Raw genomic sequence first — 19,974 nt, 5'->3', positions numbered from 1 at the left:
GGGCTTTGACAGCCTCACCAGACGCAAAGGCCACCTGGGGCTTAGCCCAAGACCTGAGGTTGAGGGAGGAGGCTCTAACAACCTTTCAAAAGCTGAGTATAGAACTTCAAGTCGTTCCACTTTCTGTTCAGGAAAATCTTGAAAAGGTAACCTGGTCTACCAGGTGTTAACGATCCCTTTCTGTAAGCTTTTTTTATCATGATATAGTCCCTCTCCCAATTAATCTGCTTGTCGTTACCTTTATCACCCACATGAGCAGAGCAGTCAGCCAACAAAACAGCTTTTCTGTGCCCATATCATAGTGTGAGTTCTGTGATACGATAGTCTCTGGTAATTTTCCTTGACAGCAAGCCTCTGTGATGCTGCTGAATCTGAGCAAGTGGCTTCACTGTATTGAGAATCATTCGACCCGAGGCCACCCTGTTGTTTTTATTTCGCTTGTGAGTGAACAGGTGAATGTGTTATGAAAGTAATTCAGGTGTTTTATTCCTTGAAAGGAATTTGAGGTCTGAAGTTTCAGGAGCATACTCTTCCAGCCTCTCAGAAGCGTGTGAGTGAAGAGCTTCCTCAGGTGGTTCCACTCGCTGTTAAGAAAGCTCCTGCAGTAAGACAGTGTTTGAATCTGTCAGTATATTACAGATCCATATTAAACTTGCTGACATGATTCCAACATCTCTACTTGCTGGAATGAAACGCCATGGCACAATGTCGTAACTGCAATACAACGATTATTTGGTCATGAAAAACAAAATGTCCTCAGGTTAATTACATCATTTGCAATCACTTGTGAGCCCTTCTCCTGGTAAAGACTGGGGCAGGAACAGGAAGGTTGACTACAACGTCCAGAGGCCCTTGTGTTCGGTTGTCACGGTAACGTTTGACGTCACCACTAACCCCTCCCCTCGGGCCTTGCCTTGGCCTGGAGTGGTTGGAGGGAGACCCCGTGGAGCACACTCACCTCTCGACACAGTCAGCTGTTGCAAGCTACGCCGACATCGCTGCTATCTGCTAGCACTCAGGTATGGGAGCACTTAGGGCTTTTAAAGGGTTTGTTATGTTTGTGTGAGTTATTGGAAGACCTTCTAACAAATATAGTGACATTGGAAGCGCCTTTCCCCCCCCGACTAGCGGCGACAGGTATCAGCTCAATGAACAGTGTCTAGCTTTGGTACAGTTTGGGATATGTCTAATGGCTGGATTCGAAATGAGACATCTTTGGCTAAGTGTGTTTGTTATTTTGCGGGTAGCGATCAAATGAAATCCGGTTCAGCGTGTGTGATATTCGCGCAGTATCGGTTGTATTCGCTAATGTTATGTCCATCAGTGTACAAACAAAAATAGAAAGACGAGTTAAACTGCTTCCGAACGGGCTCGACTGAGTTGCACGCCTTTTTATGGGTTCTGCGTCGCGATATCAAACCGCGGTGTCACCGTCTCTGGTTGAGTTCAACAAGAATTGGTGACTCATTTTCGAATGGAACGCTGGAAGCATTTACAAAAGATGTTTGGCTAGGAATGCTGACGGTTCAGGAAATAGTCAACGCCATATTTGCAAGTGTTCACGAGGGCCTGTGGGGAAGCGGTTTAGGTTGATATTGGTGTACTATATGGTACGCCTCGTTACAACCAAGTTTTTCAATGTACTGGACGGGTTTCTGGGTCTATATTAGTAAGACATAGTGGTACTGTGAACGCACTTCCTGTTTGGCGAGTCGCAGGTAGAGGGATGGGTGTGGTGTGTGCGTTGATGAGAGAAAGGAAACGTTTACCCTGGAGAAAATGTCCTTTCTGTTGTACACGTGGCTGTAGCTTGCATTCTTTCGTCGAGTGGCACCGTCATACGTGACTTCTTATTTACACTTTTTGCTGCACAAGTTATTTACTGATGGAAATATAACCGTGGGTCTTATTCAATCATGTTCACGTGTCACGTTGTCCAACATGTCACAATTTTTATTGATTGACCATATCCCGTTTAGATTATAATTATCATCAAAAGCAAGTTTTAAAGCAGTGCGTGTGTTAATGTGTCGGAGTGGTTATAGTAATGCTGCACTATAAATGGAATACTTAACACACTTAATGCATTTGTCTTCAGGGTTACTATTCAACGGAAGTTGTTAACTGCAATGTATTTTAACATAGGTCCTTGTGTGTGAAAGCCATCGAAGTACTTTTTCCCTTAAGATCTTACTGAATCAACCCACATTTGATCTGTTCAAATGGCAAATCCTCTGGTATTTGTCAGGTTGTCATTAGTTCATTCCTTGGCTCTTTTTTCTGTTTACTTGGTTGCCCAACTTGTGATACGTTTGTACATACCGTATGTTAGAATTGGCTTGCTTTTCCTTATCTGAGGACAGATTTTGAACATGTCAAACTGCATACTCTCTGGAATGGAAACTAATTAGATTGATTTTGTGAAAGCCTGTTGGCTATTTTGGATAGGTCAAAAGTATGTAGGTCGTTGGTGTAGTGGTGAACATTGTATCCGCTGGTCCATTACTTTTCTCCTCTTACAACCCTATAACACTCAATATTGCTTTGGGACTCGCTAGGCTAATACTGTACAGTACAGTAGGGTGGCTAATAGCACAGCCATAGCATTATATCCATTTTTCTCAAATTCCAATGCTTACAGGTCTTACAGCAATTATTTAATTTAAATACAACTGTATGTTGCTACTACACCCTCTCCCTGTGTAGCTAACAAACATTTAACATTTCAAATAAGAAACATTTTATAGTTTGAATATAGTCAGTACAGTGCACTAACTTGCTATGTTATCACCCATATCTTTGAACTGCCATGGTGTGTGTCACAGTTTCCTTGTACAAGTACTTCCTGGAGAGAGCAGCAAGCCTCAGAGACAGTAGTTTCGGTGTGTGCTATAGCTTTTATTCGTTGGAATAAGTAGAAGCATTTATTGATATTCACACCAGAGTAAGCACATATTATTTCTCTGTTCTTGTAAGTTTATATGTATTTATGTTTTCAAATGGTCCGTCCTTGTGAACACAATATCTCAAGAGACCTTGAGGAAATTTCTTCAAAAACGGGTGTTGAAGAGTTAAAGACCACAAAACACGTTTCAGCACAGTTTCAGGGGTAAGCAGCATTGCAGCCAAATACAATTTTAGTAACTGGTGACCACTTTTTCAAACTAGGGCTCCACAATATATCGAAATCGATTTATTGTCATCTCATTATCAATATCTGCAATATACATATTGCAGAAGACTGCTTGAACTGCGATAAATGGTGTTCCATGTGCCATGCATTCGCACTCTGCATGACAATATATTTGTTTGAAATAGTGGAGCTGTGCATGACTGTATACGCTGTATATTAGCATTAGTTTCTTACCCTACTCCGGAGCTGCTTAACGTTCACACGCACACACAACTCTCGCTCAAGAGTGTGCGCGTTCGCATCGACAGTTCTGGTAGCATAGCTGAACAGCTGCAGTGCTATCGTCGTCATGTACTCCTTGGGCAAGAGTTATGTGTGGTGAACGCGTCTCCAGGCAGCAGGATCCACAGCGGACATTTAGGCTAAAAAAAAGTGTATGTAGATTGAAACTGCACTGGTTGGCTGAAGCATACAACCACAGAACAGTAATTCTTTTTTTCATTTTTTTCAATGGACTTTGCTCTCCACATTTATTTTGGGTACTAATTTAAATATCTATAATTAAAAAATTAAAAAATACCCACTTGCTTCTCACATAAATGACATCTGTGGTTCTTTACCCATTTTTTTTTTCCTTCTTCCAGTGAGCAGTCATGAGCTGTCTTGAGGCGAAGGCCAAGCTGGCCGAGCAGGCTGAGCGGTATGATGACATGGCTGCTATAATGAAGGAGGTTACAGTGGACAGTGAAGAGGAGATAAGTGATGACGCCCGCAATCTGCTGTCAGTGGCCTACAAGAATGTGGTGGGTGCCCGACGCTCCTCCTGGCGTGTGGTGGCCAGCATCCAGCAGAAACCTGACAACGAAAAGAAGACTGCCATTGTTAATAAATACAAGGAAAAGATTGAGAACGAGCTGAAAGATATCTGCAAGGACGTGTTGGTGAGACTGCTAATATTTGATTACTGGTTCTATCTATTGAGAGTAATGTCTTTGCAATTTCGACATAGGCGTCTCTAACTTAACGTAGCATGAAAAAGTTTTTGGTGCCCCTGGTCAGTATAACTGTTAAGTGAACTGACACTTGTGTCTAATATCCAACTTGAGTGATCTGATCACAGTTCCATATGCACCCGAACGTGTTGTTAATGGTCATGAGATTCAATCTTTTAAACTACCAACAGAGGCCTGGGATGCATTAAGCCACACTGGATTTAGATTTGTTTTAGTGTTTTTAGAAAAGTTGTTTAAACATAAGGACAGTGGTGGTGCTTCTTTTCTAACTGTCTGTTTTATTTGTTTGTTTTCTGCTACAGGATCTCTTGGACAATCATCTCATTAAAAAGGCCTCTAAATCAATAAGTAAAGTCTTTTATTTGAAAATGAAAGGCGATTACTATCGTTATTTGGCTGAGGTGGCTACAGAGGAAGAGAGGAATGGTAAGCTCTATGTTAATTCCTTTTTTTATACCATCTGTGTGGGGGCTTCTAGAGCTTTGTTTAACTTAAAATCATTCATTTATTTGTAAATTTTGCTGGCTGGAAAGCTAGATTGTGATAATTATATTTATTAATTATTATGCATGACATTGGCTCCTTAGTAATCACAATAGTGTCCGTATGCACCTGGCAGTCAGAAAGGTTTTGTCTGTAGCAACTTTAAAAGCATCAGTCAGTCGACACCTCTTTCTAAATTTACTTAACTCTGTTCACTGATTTGTCGCTACAAAAAAATGTTAGAAGAAAGCAGTCTGAGGGGGGAGAGTCCATGCTGTCATTTCAGACATGTGAAAGCTTTGCAGGTGAACACAGATATTTCTTAATGATATGTGAACCAATAATGTACGACCTCTATACAGTCCCAGAAGACAGCTAAAGGAAATTAAGCACATCTATATAAACTCTGTCCCATAATAGATTTGAATCTCACAGGTGAAAAACATTTGAATTACATTTTTGCTGTTCGATTCCTAAAAGATACTGTATATAAAAAGAAAACCTGCATGTCTACAAGGACATGCAGGTTAAGGAGAGAACGTTGATATGAACGAGGCGGTTTGTCAAATTAGACTGGCAACAAAAGTGTGAATACAGGGTTTCTGCTACGGACCAGCGCTGTAGAATTATTAGTGCAGCTGCTTCAGGATAAGAGCAGATGCAGCGGCTGGTTTGTACCGTGTCAGTAGCCTGTCCTACTGATCTGCGCTCACTTTCCATGTTTATCAATAAGCACCAACACTCAAGTTATTAGGACTTGAACTCTACTGAAGTTTACTTTGTGTTTGTTTGATTCTCTCCAGAGTTAACACGGCACGCTTTTAAACAAATTGAGAAAATGTTCAACATTTTGTGTGTCATCACCTGCCAAACACAACAAGAGGCGCCCACAGCCAGGACATCAGTGTCAAAGTGACCAGAACCATCCGGATTCATTAACCAACACCATTATTAATAAAGAAATAGGTGTATATGTGATCGCTAGGTTGTGTGTGAGGAGTCACAAAGATGAAATTGAGAAGTTCTCAGGCTACTCAGCTGCCATTGAGCCATATTAACTTAAAAAGTTGCGTAACCAGTGTTAGTCGGCATGTCGAAAGCCACACAATAGTTTTTGTTTGTCTTGGTATGCAGGACTATTTCTTGGCCAGGAGCAGTGACTTCTAGAGAATTAATCTGGTTTGCGGACAACTTCACATAGATAAATTAACATAAACCCTCATTAAACTACAATTTGATTTTATACTTTGTTTTTCTACACATTAAACCAGTAAGATATGAGTTAGTGAACTGATGGCTAAGAATTTTAATAAGCCAGAGTATAATGGAGTTAAAATTGACAGAACCACGAAATACAGTCTCCAAAATTACTTGTCTGAAACCATTTTGAAAAAAACTGAGCATAACCTTCATGAATATTATTTGACCTATTTCTGATTGCATTGGTTTGAGCTTGTTATACATCATTAAATAGCAATTAAGTGTGTTTCCTTTTCTGGGTTTTCTATCCTTTGTCTCTTTTTATACACACTAGCATTGTACAGGTCTATTTGTTGTAATGCTTAAGAGTCCACAGTACTCATGCTCTTTGTTTCCTTTCAGACATCATTAAAAACTCAATGGCGGCCTACACTGAGGCCTTTGACATCAGCAAGCGCGATATGAAGCCCACACACCCAATCCGCCTTGGTCTTGCGCTCAATTTCTCTGTTTTCTACTATGAAATCAACCAGTCACCTAAGGATGCCTGTGAGCTGGCCAAACAAGTAAGTACATAAGACCACTTTACTTTCTTTTCTTATTTGAGAGAATATCAAATGCAAAAATTTTTGATATCTTGCACTGATTTTGTGAAGACCTGAAATGCATGCACATTCTACTGCTCCATAACGGCACAGCTTGTTCTTGGCCATCATTTCTCTGGCAAACAAAAATTTGTTTGAATTCCCGCAGGCTTTTGATGATGCTATTGGCGAGCTGGACCAACTGAGTGAAGAATCGTACAAAGACAGTACGCTTATCATGCAGCTATTGAGAGACAACTTGACAGTAAGTTTCATTTCAGCTACATATAGATATATACTTATAACGACCACTCCAAGCACTTCACACTAGGAGTCAAATTCATCCATTCACAATTTTTAAATGAATCACAATCATTTAAAGAGTAGCCATTAATGTATGTTTCCCTCTTTTCTTTACTTCCTGACCCTCTTCTCTTATTCCCTTTTACGGCTTCTCATTCTCCTTTTTGTTTGTTCTTCTGTCTTTCCTCAGCTGTGGAACTCCGATAGCCAGACTGATGCAGATGAAGAAGAAGCAAAACAGTGAGCCAGATGGTGGCATAGGCGACCCCCTGTCTGCCTACTATCATCCTGGCTCATTTGTATCATGATCATCAACACTGAGCAGACCTCACTATCATGGTCCAACCCGTATCATCTTTTTTCTATTTAGGAGTCTCAACACTCATCTCTATTCTGTTTACGTTTTCCTTTTTTGTAGTAACTGTGAGAAAGGGGAACTGGGAGTAAGGTTATAGTTTAAATTGTTTGGTGGGTGGGTCCACATGAAAAGTTCAAATGTATGGGTTGTTTGCCTGTCTGCTGACCTTTGTGTGGGGGAGCAATAGATCTATTGTATTATTGAGGTGGTGGGAGAGTGGGAAAGTTTTCCAACTCATGAAGCATGCAGGTTGAGTTTTTAGACACAAAAAAAGGTTATACTGTATGTATTCTATTCATAATAATGGTCTTTTTCTTCACAAAGTCACGTGTTGGCTTGCCACATCTGAGCAGCCAACGGCAATTAATGTGTACTTGGTATCATGAATGACCTAAGAGTTGAGGGCAGTGGAGGAAATGATGGGGATCGGTTGAGAGAAGGCAGGGTTTTTTGGAACACAATGGTGACATTCCATTTGTCAGTTGCTTAACTTTATACTCCTATTATTTTGTTCTGTTTTTGGGTGACCTGCTTTTGTATTTCTGTTTTCACTTGTGAGGTATAAAAAATTTTAAAGAACAAAAGAACACACAAGCTTGTTGTTGCTGTTTTGTAGAAGACGGCAGTAAGAAAAATGTTTATCTAGTTTATGACTTTTCAATTTTCCTTGTTTTTGTTCAATACTTGCCTAAACTGCATGTTGATAAGTAGTTTCTGGAGATGCAAGAACGTTTTTTTGTTTTTGGAATTTCCGTACAGAAATTTTATTGGGAGAAATGTCTAACTTCATGTAAGTGAAATAAAAAAAAGTATCAATTTCTGTTGATTCATCTGTTTTGCTCCATTATGCTAGCACTTAATGGATAGATTTTTGATTGCAACATTTATATGATAAAAATCTATAATTTGCATTAATGAATTTCAACTCTTGAGTGATGATTAAATTAACTGGCTAATGGCTACTCAGGTCACAAAACATGCTTTTGGCATATAGGAAGTTTATCAACATTTTTACCAGTTTTTTGTACTCAAAGACTTACTGACTTAGATTTCAAGGAAAAAAATGTATGTAGACTGAAAAAGCACTGGTTGGCAGAGGCATATTACAGCAGGGCAGTAATTGTAGTTTATCATATTGGGATGGATAGAATTCAAACGATACCCAACCTAGCGAGTCTGCCATATTTTCCCAATTTAGAGACTATTTACTGGGGGGAAAAAACTTCATGAAGAATTGTTTGAATCAATTATTTGTCCATCCTAATGAATTTGGGGTATTTTCTTTCTCAGATACATAGCAAAGGGGGTCACAGTTGACACATTTTTTTCACCAGGTCTTGATCACAAAATGTGAGAAAGGACAGGATTGATCTGTTTTACTACATGGCACTAACTTTGTTTTTCCTCTGCCATTGTTAATGCTCTATATCGCTATCCAACTCTGACAGCACCAAAATTATTATTCAACTGCTGCTGCTATCATTAACATGATAACAACTATAAATATCACTTATTTTTATGACAACCACTCTGAAGGTTTGACAACTGTCCCCCCTCTCTTTACCATCCACCATTTTTTCTGCTTACCCCAAATGGTTGAGGTCGATGGTGGCCCACTTTGTATTCGGTTCTGCCTGAGGTTTCTTCCAATTAAACAGGCACTATTTCTCTCCACAATCGCCAAAGTGCTTGTTTATTATGGGAACTGTTGGGTTTTTCTATAATTTTGTACTGTCTTGAACTGACTTGAATGCCTTGTGATAATTGTGGACACAACTTATTGTTTTTTTCCCAAATGTAACCTCATTTGGCACTATTCAAATAAAATAGAATTTAATTAACCCCATCCTATGTGCTGATTGGCTGTAGTTGTTGCCTATTAGTCCTGATAGTGAGGGGAATACTATCTATGAATCCCAAACCATGACTGAACACAGGCTGTATAGCGACCACAGAACTCCCAGGTGCCCTTGCCCTCACTCAGTCTGCACACAATTGTATTAGCACTTATAAATGTGGAGTTATTCTTCGCTCTCTGTTATCCCTGCACTTAGAGACCTTTTTCACAGCAGCCATTTTGATTGGAAACAGTGGATCAAATCAGGTCATTAACTAATCACATTAAAGAAGGCCCTGTATCTACAGAACAGTCATTCATGTCACTAGCAGCACCTGTGTTTGTTGACTACTTCTCTCACAATGCCTGCTGCTCGCAGTGCACGACCTTCACAACAGTTTCCACCCACATCCCTTCTGTACAGAGTCCCCCTGGTGCCCAAGTCCTATAGCCACAACTTATTAAGCCATTGGAAAGTTAAATAACTTGTGGCCAGTAGGTATGAATCTGTAATCTCACAACAGCCTCTTATAAGAAATGTAACTGCATGATGAAGCCCCTTTGAGACGTATTTTGGTGACAGGGTGCACCTGGCACATCTGGAAACCTGGAAACATTAAGATAGAGTTGGTGTGGTACCTGCAGGGATTGACTGGACCAACAAGACTTGTGTTTATACACTGCTCAAAGAAATGAATGGAACAATCACATCGCACATCAGATCTTGATGAACGAATTATTCAAGTTAAATATTTACTGATGTACATTGTATCATTTGCTGAAAACATTTGTAACCCTCGATTATAATCATGAAAACTATGGATTTCAAAACAGCACAAATAAATTAGTTGTTACATTTTTTTTTAATTTGGCAGAACATACTTCACATTAGAATACACTATAGTGTTACGGTGGAGTGAAATGACCATGGACCCTAAACCAAACACGTTCCTTCAAATGTAAAACATCGCGAGATGAGTGACGTCAGCCTCGGTGGTGAAAGCGCAGCAGTTTTCGACCGCAATCGTGAAACAACCTCTACCGACCTTCCTTTCATTCCCGTAATCCGTCTGCGTAGGGTGTGCTCCGGAGCTAGTCTCGGCACACATTTTATTATTATGAAACAAACTAAAAGCTAGAGCGCACACGCAGACATATTTTTATAAGAAAAATAAAAATCGGTGAAGCAGGATTTAATTTGCCAAACCCAAGCAACGCAAAGAAGACACTGCCTTCGAAAAAACAACGAAAGACGGAACGAGAGGAACGGTAGCACGTTGAGCAGCTAGCGTCATTGTTGAAAGCGTGTGTGATTAGCGTTAGCCAGTTTTACTGCTAACCACTTATTTTTCCCTTTTAGGGATTTGTCATCCCAGTTAGTATTAAAAGCGAGGACTGTTGCTTCGTATACTGACTCGGCTTACTGACTGGGGAGGAGAACAGATTCAGAATTGTGAAGTGTGCGAGCCACATTGATTAGGCCACGCTCCGGCATTTGCTAATCAAGCTAACTAGCCCACGTTGCTAACTGTTAAAAAGCTAGCTTTAGTGTTGGCGCTCCGATTTATTTTTGTGAAGCTAACTGAGAGCAAGCAAACAGTCCCTCCTTATAGAGGGCTGGCAAAGGCTGACGGGTTTTTAGACATATCAAACTATTGCAATCCCACATTTGTCTTATTGAGAACACGCGTGGTCGGATATGAATCCCAGCGCGCCCAGCTACCCAATGGCCTCCCTCTATGTGGGAGACCTGCACCCAGATGTTACCGAGGCGATGCTCTACGAGAAATTCAGCCCGGCTGGACCCATCCTGTCCATCAGAGTGTGCAGAGACATGATCACCCGCCGATCCCTCGGCTATGCCTATGTCAACTTCCAGCAGCCAGCAGATGGTAGGTGTACCGTCACGTCATGAAGTATGGACTGCTAGACAGACGAATATGGCACTATCCTACTCCATTTTGAAAGCGGACTATGCATGCCATGTTTTAGTATTTGTTTCAATCAGCACTATAGATTTAGTCAATGTGTTGTTGTGATGTACTGATATCTGTCAGAGTTATGAATGGCATGCATCCGTCATGAATCTACTGTAGAAGTACAGAAGTCTTTGCATGATGCAAATATATGAACCTGTCCTGAAGCTAATGTCAGAGGTATTGTCATCTGTTTCAGCTGAGCGAGCACTGGACACCATGAATTTTGATGTGATCAAAGGCAGACCACTCCGCATCATGTGGTCTCAGCGTGACCCCTCCCTGAGGAAGAGTGGAGTGGGCAACATCTTCATCAAGAACCTGGACAAGTCCATTGATAACAAGGCGCTCTATGACACCTTCTCTGCATTTGGAAATATCCTTTCCTGCAAGGTAGGCACAACATAATTCACCTTGTCTGCATGTATGTTTTAGTGTTTTAAAGACCACTAATTTGCATGACTGAAGATTGCTGTTGTGTTTAAGGTGATTGTGTGTGGGGTCTATTTACACTGCATGATGCTCAGGGTTGTTGACATGCTCAAATGTTCCTTTTCCAAGGTGGTTTGTGATGAAAATGGCTCAAAGGGTTACGGCTTTGTGCACTTTGAGACCCACGAGGCTGCTGAGCGGGCCATTGAGAAAATGAATGGCATGTTGCTCAATGACAGAAAAGTGTAAGTTGGACTACATTTACGGTAACTGTTTTAAGTCTGTGTTTTTGAGGATCTCTGATTAACATGAGTTCTATATCTAATCAAAGTTTGTTTTTTTGTGTTGAACTGCATCTTGTCCACAAACTCACCTAGAATTCATGCCAGATGTATGTTCTGGTCTTCATTCAAAAACCCAGTTAAGAATGACAAACCTCCCAGAGAAATGAGTGAGGTTTAAAAGGTCTAACAACCTCATTACAGAATATGCTAATTAGAGATTGGATGGTAATTATACTGATTGGGAGTATCATTATATTATAATTTTTCTGGTATTAAATCGTTTTTTTTGTAATGATGTAACATGGTATGAAGCAGTTAACTTTCCTATGGGTTGAGACAAGCCAATTGCAGTTTTATCTTTCCTGCAGGCAACGCTCTGTAACTTGTTCATCTATAGGATGAGCTGAAACTGTTGCCAAAGCACTCATTACCACAACAAAAATAATCTAGTCATTCATTGCAGTTTAGTGGGTCAGTTATTGAATCAGAAAACTACATTTTCAACTTTGACAATACAACCAGCAGTACGTGGTGCTATTTGATTTACTTTTTGACCAGTTTTAAATCTTAAAGTGATAGTTCAGTGAAAAAGGAAAACTCACTCATTATCACCATCATGACAACTCACCACTATGCTGATGGAGGGGTGGGTGAATGGAGTTTCAGGTTAACAGCGTTGTAGCCAAATCAAATACAGTTGAAATAAATGGTGATCATGTTCAAACGTAAACAGAAAATGCCTCCATACTGCTCCTGTGGTGTCATCCAAGTGTCCGTAAGCCCCAACATTGAAATTCAACTTGAAACGGTGTCATGTACACCATGTTTATATCCTATTATGTCTGACCTGGATGACACCACAGGAGCAGTATGAGTGTTTTGTGGACTCCAACACTTCACCAACCCCTCCATCAGCATAGTGGTTAGTAGATAATGAGTAAATTAAAATTTTTGTTGGACTTCCCCTTTAAGCAAGAAGAAGCCGAGTTAGGAGTTAAGAAAATAAGTCTAAAATTTGTCACAGCATGTGTGACTTGTTCTAAACCTCTCCCATTTGATCAACAGATTTGTTGGACGCTTTAAATCCCGTAAAGAAAGGGAGGCTGAGCTTGGAGCACGTGCCAGAGAGTTCACCAACGTTTACATCAAGAACTTCGGGGAGGACATGGATGATGAGAAGCTAAAGGAGTTGTTTGGCAAATATGGTAAGATAAAGAGCTTTACGGCAACAGTTTTACGATTAAGTACGTTAACAGTGTGATTTGGTCTGCTGGGTTTTGATACACTGTATGTTGTAGGTCCAGCACTCAGTATCCGGGTTATGACTGATGAAAGTGGCAAATCCAAGGGATTTGGCTTTGTTAGTTTCGAGAGACACGAAGATGCACAAAAGGTAAGGATCTACTCCACATGGCCTCCTTCCTATGCATCTGTCTATCAGGAAAATATAACATGCCCTACAATGTCACTGTACCTCTGCTTTTGGCATTGAATCAATATAGACGCAGCTCTTGTTAAAGCTTGTTTCAGAGGACATCTTATCTAATTGTAGGCTGTGGATGACATGAACGGCAAAGAAATGAATGGCAGGCAAGTGTATGTGGGCCGTGCACAGAAGAAAGGGGAGCGCCAGAACGAACTCAAGCGCAAATTTGAGCAGATGAAACAAGATCGCATGACCAGATACCAGGTTTGTTAACCTTTGAATCTTTTTCAGAGTAATTAAATTCAGTGTATGATACCACAAGGGTGGTTTAAGTGGACGTGCCTTGGAACAAATGCTTTAAGTACAGCTTTAAGGCACGTTTAGCTGCCATTCAAAATCTTGGATCAACTACTCTGTCTCAAGTGCTACAGCGTTTGTGCTACAAGACTAAGAGTTGATTTGACTTCTTGAGATTAGTCTAACTGTCAATTTTAATTAACACCAGGGTGTCAATCTGTATGTGAAAAACCTGGATGATGGTCTGGATGACGAGCGTCTGCGTAAAGAGTTCTCTCCATTTGGAACCATAACAAGCGCCAAGGTAAAGATTTCAGCACTTGATGTGATGTGAAAATATTTCATGATATGTTTAATAGAGTTTTTGATTTTCATTTTAACTTGGCAAGACTGCAATATTTCAAAAATAAATATTGATCATTCCCTCCTTTGATAGGTGATGATGGAGGGTGGTCGCAGCAAAGGCTTTGGATTTGTGTGCTTCTCTTCCCCAGAAGAGGCAACTAAAGCTGTAACGGAGATGAATGGTCGAATTGTTGCAACAAAGCCACTGTATGTGGCCCTGGCCCAGCGTAAAGAAGAGCGTCAAGCCCATCTAACCAATCAGTACATGCAGAGGATGGCCACTGTCCGTGCTGTGCCCAACCCTGTCCTCAACCCTTACCAGCCTGCCCCACCCTCAGGCTATTTCATGGCTGCTATACCTCAGGTGAGCCAGTCCATTTGCAAAAAAACATTAATGTACTTGTGCATTATATGAATTATATGTTGGTTGTAGGGGAATTGGGGAATGTAAAAATTGAGGTCCTTGGCAGTAAAATACAACACAATGATGAATCTTTGCTCCTAACCCTGTCAGGCCCAGAACCGTGCTGCTTACTACTCTGCCAACCAGCTGGCACAGCTCCGCCCAAGCCCCCGTTGGGCCACTCAGGGAGCGCGTCCTCCGCGTAAGTAACCACACTTTAATTACTCTTAAAAGACCTCCCAAGTATAAAAAGAAAGAAGTTCACTCCATATGTTAATTCAGAGAACGACAAAAGCTTTTGCCTTCCTCTGACTATTTTCCTTTAATATGTTGCAGAATGAACTGTTGGCCATTTAAATTAATTAATTTCAGTACTGCATAGTGGCATAAACCCACTTGAGCACAGTATGACACACATGTGCTTGCTGCTGAAACCCTTCAGTACTGCTAACCCATATACTGCTAAAACCACCTTTCGTACAAACTTGCTGTACTCGTCACTTGGTGAGCACACCAAACTGCACCCTGTAGTACATTGAGTGGTGCTTGGGATCTCCAAGGCTCTCCAAATTCATTAATGTACCAAAGTCACTTATGTGCTTGTTAGCCTGTGGGTTTTACTACTTATTCCTTCTGCCTGTGGACCCGGGCTACAGTTTGGCTATGTTGCATTGCTTTTACTGCCAGTCGATTTCATGATACAACATGCATACAATTTTGAATAGATTTGCTTATTTACGTTATGCAACATCATCACTGCAAGTTAAGAACGAGGACTAATTTCATTATTTAACAGTTTTATGTAGCCTAGAGCAGCATATATTGACAGGATAATCAACTATGGTTAACTTAAACTTGATAGGTTGTCATCCACTGATTCAAACTCCAGGCATGCGGTAATAATAAACTAGTCAACCAGTCACCTCTTTAGACCTAAAGACATTGTGGTTCTCTTCTGTTTTCTGTTCCTTCAGACTTCCAAAATATGCCCAGTGCCATGCGCCCATCAGCTCCCAGGCCACAGCCTTTTAACACCATCCGTCCCACCACTACCACCAACACTCAGGTGCCACGCATGATGGCTTCTCAGCGTATGCGTAAGTATTTCAGTCCTAAGAACACAAGAATCTGCTATGTTTTGTTCCTCTGCCACTTTGTGTTCGTCACTTAGTAAATTTTTTTCCTCTCTCACCTCAGCCAACCAGGCCCTCAGCCAGCGCCCTGCCAGTGCTTCAGCCACTGCTGCCCCAGTGCGTGCCATGCCCCAGTATAAATATGCTGCCGGTGTGCGCAACCCCCAGCAGCATATGGCGTCCCAGCCACAGGTCACCATGCAACAGGTAAAAATCTCATTGACTTTCTTTGCCTCAATATGAGGAATTGGGGAAAATGTTTCATCTCCAAACATGGTGATTACGCATAGGTTTCATGTTTTCCAAAAGCAGGTGGTGATTGAATATTAAATAAACTTGACCATACTTGGTGATTGCTGACAGCAAAATTTAAACCACCATTTCTGTGGTGCTGGCTAAGCATGGTCCATGTCAGTGGTCGCAAACTGGTCGATCTCGATAGTCTTCACTGTCGATCTCTGTAACTCTCTGGGCTGCGGTTGCGCTGCAGGTGAATCTTTTGTCTGTCATTCATAAGCGCAGTGTGTCTGCTACTCGCAGCGTAGCTGCTGGTTCATCTACTGTATTTCCTTCGATACAAATTGGGTATGGTATTAAATGTCAGGACTCTATGGTATGAAGACGCATTTATGGCCATATTAAGGCAAAGTCTATATAAAAACATTGTACTGCAGTAGCAGCTCTTCAGCAGAACATATTGTTGAACTTAGAACACAAATATTGTGCATTGAACAGATGCTATTAATATGAATTTGAATATTGTGCATTGGATAGATGCGGGGTAGTAGATCTCGGCTTACGTTATGCATTAAAAGAGCTGTAAAAAAGCTGTAACAGTAGTCCCCTAAATATGCCCCATCTCCGATGTTCTACAAAGTGCAAAAAATATATCCTGGTTTTAACCCTTTGCCCAAATCCGCATCATCATTTGGCAGAGGTAATAAACATAATTTAAATTTACACCTGAATCAGAAAAATTCAAAGGATACTCAACACAACTCATCCAGTCATTTATGAGGTCTTGAACTATATTGTAATAACTACTTGATTGTCATTAAAATTTGCTTCGATTTTTTCCCCTGTCAATAGCCCGCTGTCCATGTCCAAGGACAGGAGCCCCTGACTGCCTCCATGCTGGCTGCTGCCCCTCCTCAGGAACAGAAGCAGATGCTTGGTTAGTACTTTACATGCTCTGATTTCATTAGAATTTTGGGTTAAACTAATAAAAAAAAAAGTCACCCTGTGTCTGGTTTCTTACATTGACCTCAAGAGTATTCACAATAGTTGTTGATAACTGTTCTTTCAGGTGAGCGTCTGTTCCCCCTGATCCAGAACATGCACCCCAGCCTGGCGGGCAAGATCACTGGTATGCTACTGGAGATCGACAACTCGGAGCTTCTTCACATGCTCGAGTCACCCGAGTCACTTCGCTCGAAGGTCAGTTAATGGCTAATCTGTCAGATTTATCTCTGGAAACCACTTGGCTGCGATTATTGTCTCATGATCATTTTGTTTCTTATAAGTACCATTAGCCTGGCTGCTATTTAACATCTACATAAAGCAGTACTCATGAATGGACAGCGAATCGTCTGTTGAGGTTATTATTAAACTTGGAAGAGTTAAATGTGAAATGCTCCATATGCAGTGTGTGTGTGTTTGTGTGTATATATATATATATATATATATATATATATATATATATATATATTTTGTCTTGTTTCAGGTGGATGAGGCTGTTGCTGTGCTTCAGGCCCACCAGGCCAAGGAGGCTGCTCAGAAGTCCACCACCCCTGCTGGTGTTCCCAGTGTCTAAGGTATGTGAGGGGAGGAATTCTGTTTTTAAAAATTCACAAGTTATCAAGAGTGTAAACTTAACTATCAAATTTCTCTCTTACAGATCGAGCATTTTGAAACCTGCTTCACCGATGGAAAAAGAGAAAAAAATATTAAACATTGAAAAACCTAAAACTCTGAAAACATCGCAAAATGATAAATTATTTCTTATAAAAAAAGAAAACAATTGACTTTGCCAGGTCTAGGGATGGTTTGGCTAGACCTTGATCATAAACAAAAATTTGTTGGAAAAAAAAATAGCAAAATAGAGAAAATTGAATTTATGAATTTGAATGCATTCCTCTGTTTTATGTCATTTTACTGTCAGTGCAAAGAATATCAGCCATGTTCACGAAAGTGGTAGCTGAGTGATTTGAAAGGTGATTTGTATCGTAAACTACAGGCTGTAATAAATTCTCATTCAAAAGATGTGCCTCTGTTTTATGACCGGTTATTGTCCCCATTGTCTCCATTATTATACAAAACAAAAGTAATGCACACATTTACACCAGTTGATGTAATTCATGTGTTGGTCATAATAGCCATATCTGAAGAGGTTTCTTCCACCAGGTGTCAGTGTCATTCAGTGCTGGTAAATCCGTCCAACTAGAGCACGGTTGTTTTATAGAACCAACTAATCATGAGTATCTCAAGGGCTAAAGTCAGGGCAACCTGCAGGAATACAGTAACCACTGTAGTATTATTTTAGTTGGCCAGAACATGGTGTCAGCTTAATTTACCATTTATCTGCCCCTTTTGTTTGCACAAGAAACCAGTTTGAGATGATGTGAGCTTTGTGACATGGTGCATTATCCTGCTGGAAGTAGCCATCAGAAGATGGGTACACTGTGGTCATAAAGGGATGGACATGGTCAGCAACAATACTCAGGGAGGCCGTGGTGTTTAAACAATGCTCAATTGGTACTAATGGGCCCAAAGTGTGCCAAGAAAATATCCCCTTTCCCATTCTGATGCTCGGTTTGAACTTCAGCAAGTCGTCTTCACCACGTCTAGATGCCCAAATGCATTGAGTTGCTGCCATGTGATTGGCTGATTAGCTTTTCTTGTTAACAAGCAATTGAACAGGTGTGCCTAGTAAAGTGGTCGGTGAGTGTATATTACGCAGCCCCCTCAACTGACAACTGGTTTGTTAGGGAGGAGGAAAAAAACATTAAGTGCTCAAATGTTTGACCATGATAGATGAGCACTAAAAACCAGCTCAAATGCTTTATTACAAGCAAATATTTTGGAGGTTGTGCTTTATGGTAAACTACAGCTACTATATATTCACTCATGGTAGTTTAATACCCTGTTTACATACACTATGCAATGCTGAAACTAAGACTTGAAATATGAACTTGAAACAGTTTGTGTTAATCATCTATCTGTTGACTGGTCCAATAACCGGAATAAGTGACAGAAACCAAATCTGCAAAATGTGCCACCTGAGAAGTGAATTGCAATGCAGCAGTTGTTCAATTCAATTTTATTTGTATAGTGCCAAATCATAATATACATTATCTGAAGGCACTTTACATTGAAGGTCAGGACCTTAAAATCGTATTAATATAAAGAAACCCAACAGTTCCCACAATGAGCAGCACTTTGGAGACTGTGGAGGAAAAACTCCCTCATTAACAGGGAGACACCTCTAACAGAACCAGGCTCAATGTGGGTGGTCATCTGCCACGACCGGTTGGAGTGAGCAGAGAAAAAGGGGAGGAGAGGAGAGATAGGTGGAAAAGAGAGGAGATAAGGAAGGGTGATAGTGGGGAGGGAGAGGAGGGGGAGAGAGAGGCGAGAGAGACTGGGAACACTTGAGCACCATCAGGTATCAGCTCTGACTGGTTAAAATTTAAAAAATAACTGTGTAAAGTTATTGATTATTAATGATAGCAGTAACAATTCATATAATAATTAATTACTGTAGTATTGTTGTTAATAATAGTAATAATAGTAATAGTTGTGGGGGGGGGCAGAGAGACAGAGAGAAGTGGAGAGGTGCTCAGTGGATGATGGGAGTTCCCCCGGCAGTCTCGATCTATAGCAACATAACTAAGGGATGGTTCAGGACTCACCTGGTCCAGAACTAACTATAGGCTTTATCAAAAAGGAATGTTTTAAGTTTAACTTTAAATGCAGAGATGGTGTCTGCCTCCCGAACCTGAAAGTTGTGGATCATAACACATTCAAACAGTTAAAAAAATTCACAAAACTTAACTTCCAAAAATCTTGGATAACTCCTCCCAAAATGGCAATCAAAACTTGACAAAAATTTGATTACTTCATCATTGACTGGGTTTTTATTTACACTTTGGATTAAATTAATAGAAGTGGGTATTCTAAATGATGAATGGTAGTTATTACAAGGTAAGTTGATGTTCATCAAGGCAACATTATCTCAAAATCTTAACCATCTCCCTTTGTGATGATTTGATTCATGACAACCATATTTTTGGATCATACTTGCCCATTTACAATTGAATTATGTGAAATGGATGAGGAAAGAGCATCATTCTATTTCTTGATTTCAAAAGAATTCTTTATGATTTAACATCACTTAATGGTCTTTGCTTGGAATGCATTTAGTTGTGGGGATGTTGAATAAAAGTCATGGGAGATTATTCTAGAACATTACGAGTTACGTTTCATGACGTCATGTACCTCAATTCATTTTGATGATTAGAAAGGTTTTACTGAATGTTGAATATGATGATAAGGGAGAAAGGGGAGAACTAAATCTTAACATATTTGGAACAGAATCTGTAATAAATCTGTTTGCAAATGGCATGTACAGATGAATATCAAATTCTGGCTGCGATACAGAATATCAATCTTTTTTCAAAGGCTTCTGGAGTCTTGTGATTGATGATACAGTATATCTGTTGAAACTGCAGTGAATTGCCCAGATATCTACTGTATGTAAACAAAAGA

The 19,974-nt window shown here is 40.3% G+C and overlaps 2 protein-coding genes across 3 annotated transcripts; both read left to right on the top strand.

The window, feature by feature from the left end:
• The first annotated feature begins 824 nt into the window (after window positions 1–824).
• LOC109632163 (14-3-3 protein zeta-like) lies at window positions 825–7,894 on the top strand. 2 transcript variants are annotated; one of them, XM_020091307.2, is made up of 6 exons: window positions 825–1,019; window positions 3,778–4,074; window positions 4,449–4,572; window positions 6,232–6,395; window positions 6,583–6,678; window positions 6,907–7,894. In XM_020091307.2, the coding sequence occupies exons 2-6, from the start codon at window positions 3,787–3,789 to the stop codon at window positions 6,958–6,960; spliced, it is 726 nt and encodes a 241-aa protein (XP_019946866.1). In that variant the 5' UTR covers window positions 825–1,019; window positions 3,778–3,786; the 3' UTR covers window positions 6,961–7,894. The 2 variants fall into 2 exon arrangements, with proteins under 2 accessions (XP_019946866.1, XP_019946867.1); XM_020091308.2 differs by having other exon boundaries at window positions 995–1,137.
• A 1,988-nt stretch (window positions 7,895–9,882) lies between these two features.
• pabpc1a (poly(A) binding protein, cytoplasmic 1a) lies at window positions 9,883–17,469 on the top strand. Its single transcript, XM_020091310.2, has 15 exons — window positions 9,883–10,803; window positions 11,087–11,280; window positions 11,449–11,564; window positions 12,669–12,808; window positions 12,902–12,996; window positions 13,156–13,293; window positions 13,535–13,630; window positions 13,763–14,035; window positions 14,186–14,276; window positions 15,049–15,171; window positions 15,272–15,414; window positions 16,297–16,381; window positions 16,514–16,644; window positions 16,931–17,021; window positions 17,105–17,469. The coding sequence occupies exons 1-14, from the start codon at window positions 10,611–10,613 to the stop codon at window positions 17,018–17,020; spliced, it is 1,908 nt and encodes a 635-aa protein (XP_019946869.1). The 5' UTR covers window positions 9,883–10,610; the 3' UTR covers window position 17,021; window positions 17,105–17,469.
• The last annotated feature ends 2,505 nt before the right edge of the window (window positions 17,470–19,974 follow it).

This window comes from Paralichthys olivaceus, chromosome 13, assembly GCF_024713975.1.
Source record: "Paralichthys olivaceus isolate ysfri-2021 chromosome 13, ASM2471397v2, whole genome shotgun sequence".
Lineage (NCBI taxonomy): Eukaryota > Metazoa > Chordata > Actinopteri > Pleuronectiformes > Paralichthyidae > Paralichthys > Paralichthys olivaceus.
This window is presented reverse-complemented; position numbering and strand designations above follow the sequence as displayed.

Bases quoted from the DNA above. Each gene is read 5' to 3' on its own strand.
- pabpc1a (XM_020091310.2), top strand. From the start codon at position 10,611: ATGAATCCCAGCGCGCCCAGCTACCCAATGGCCTCCCTCTATGTGGGA. The intron at 13,294-13,534 runs GTTTGTTAACCT...AATTAACACCAG, and splicing joins ATCGCATGACCAGATACCAG to GGTGTCAATCTGTATGTGAA. The intron at 13,631-13,762 runs GTAAAGATTTCA...CTCCTTTGATAG, and splicing joins GAACCATAACAAGCGCCAAG to GTGATGATGGAGGGTGGTCG.
- LOC109632163 (XM_020091307.2), top strand. From the start codon at position 3,787: ATGAGCTGTCTTGAGGCGAAGGCCAAGCTGGCCGAGCAGGCTGAGCGG. The intron at 4,573-6,231 runs GTAAGCTCTATG...GTTTCCTTTCAG, and splicing joins TACAGAGGAAGAGAGGAATG to ACATCATTAAAAACTCAATG. The intron at 6,679-6,906 runs GTAAGTTTCATT...GTCTTTCCTCAG, and splicing joins TATTGAGAGACAACTTGACA to CTGTGGAACTCCGATAGCCA.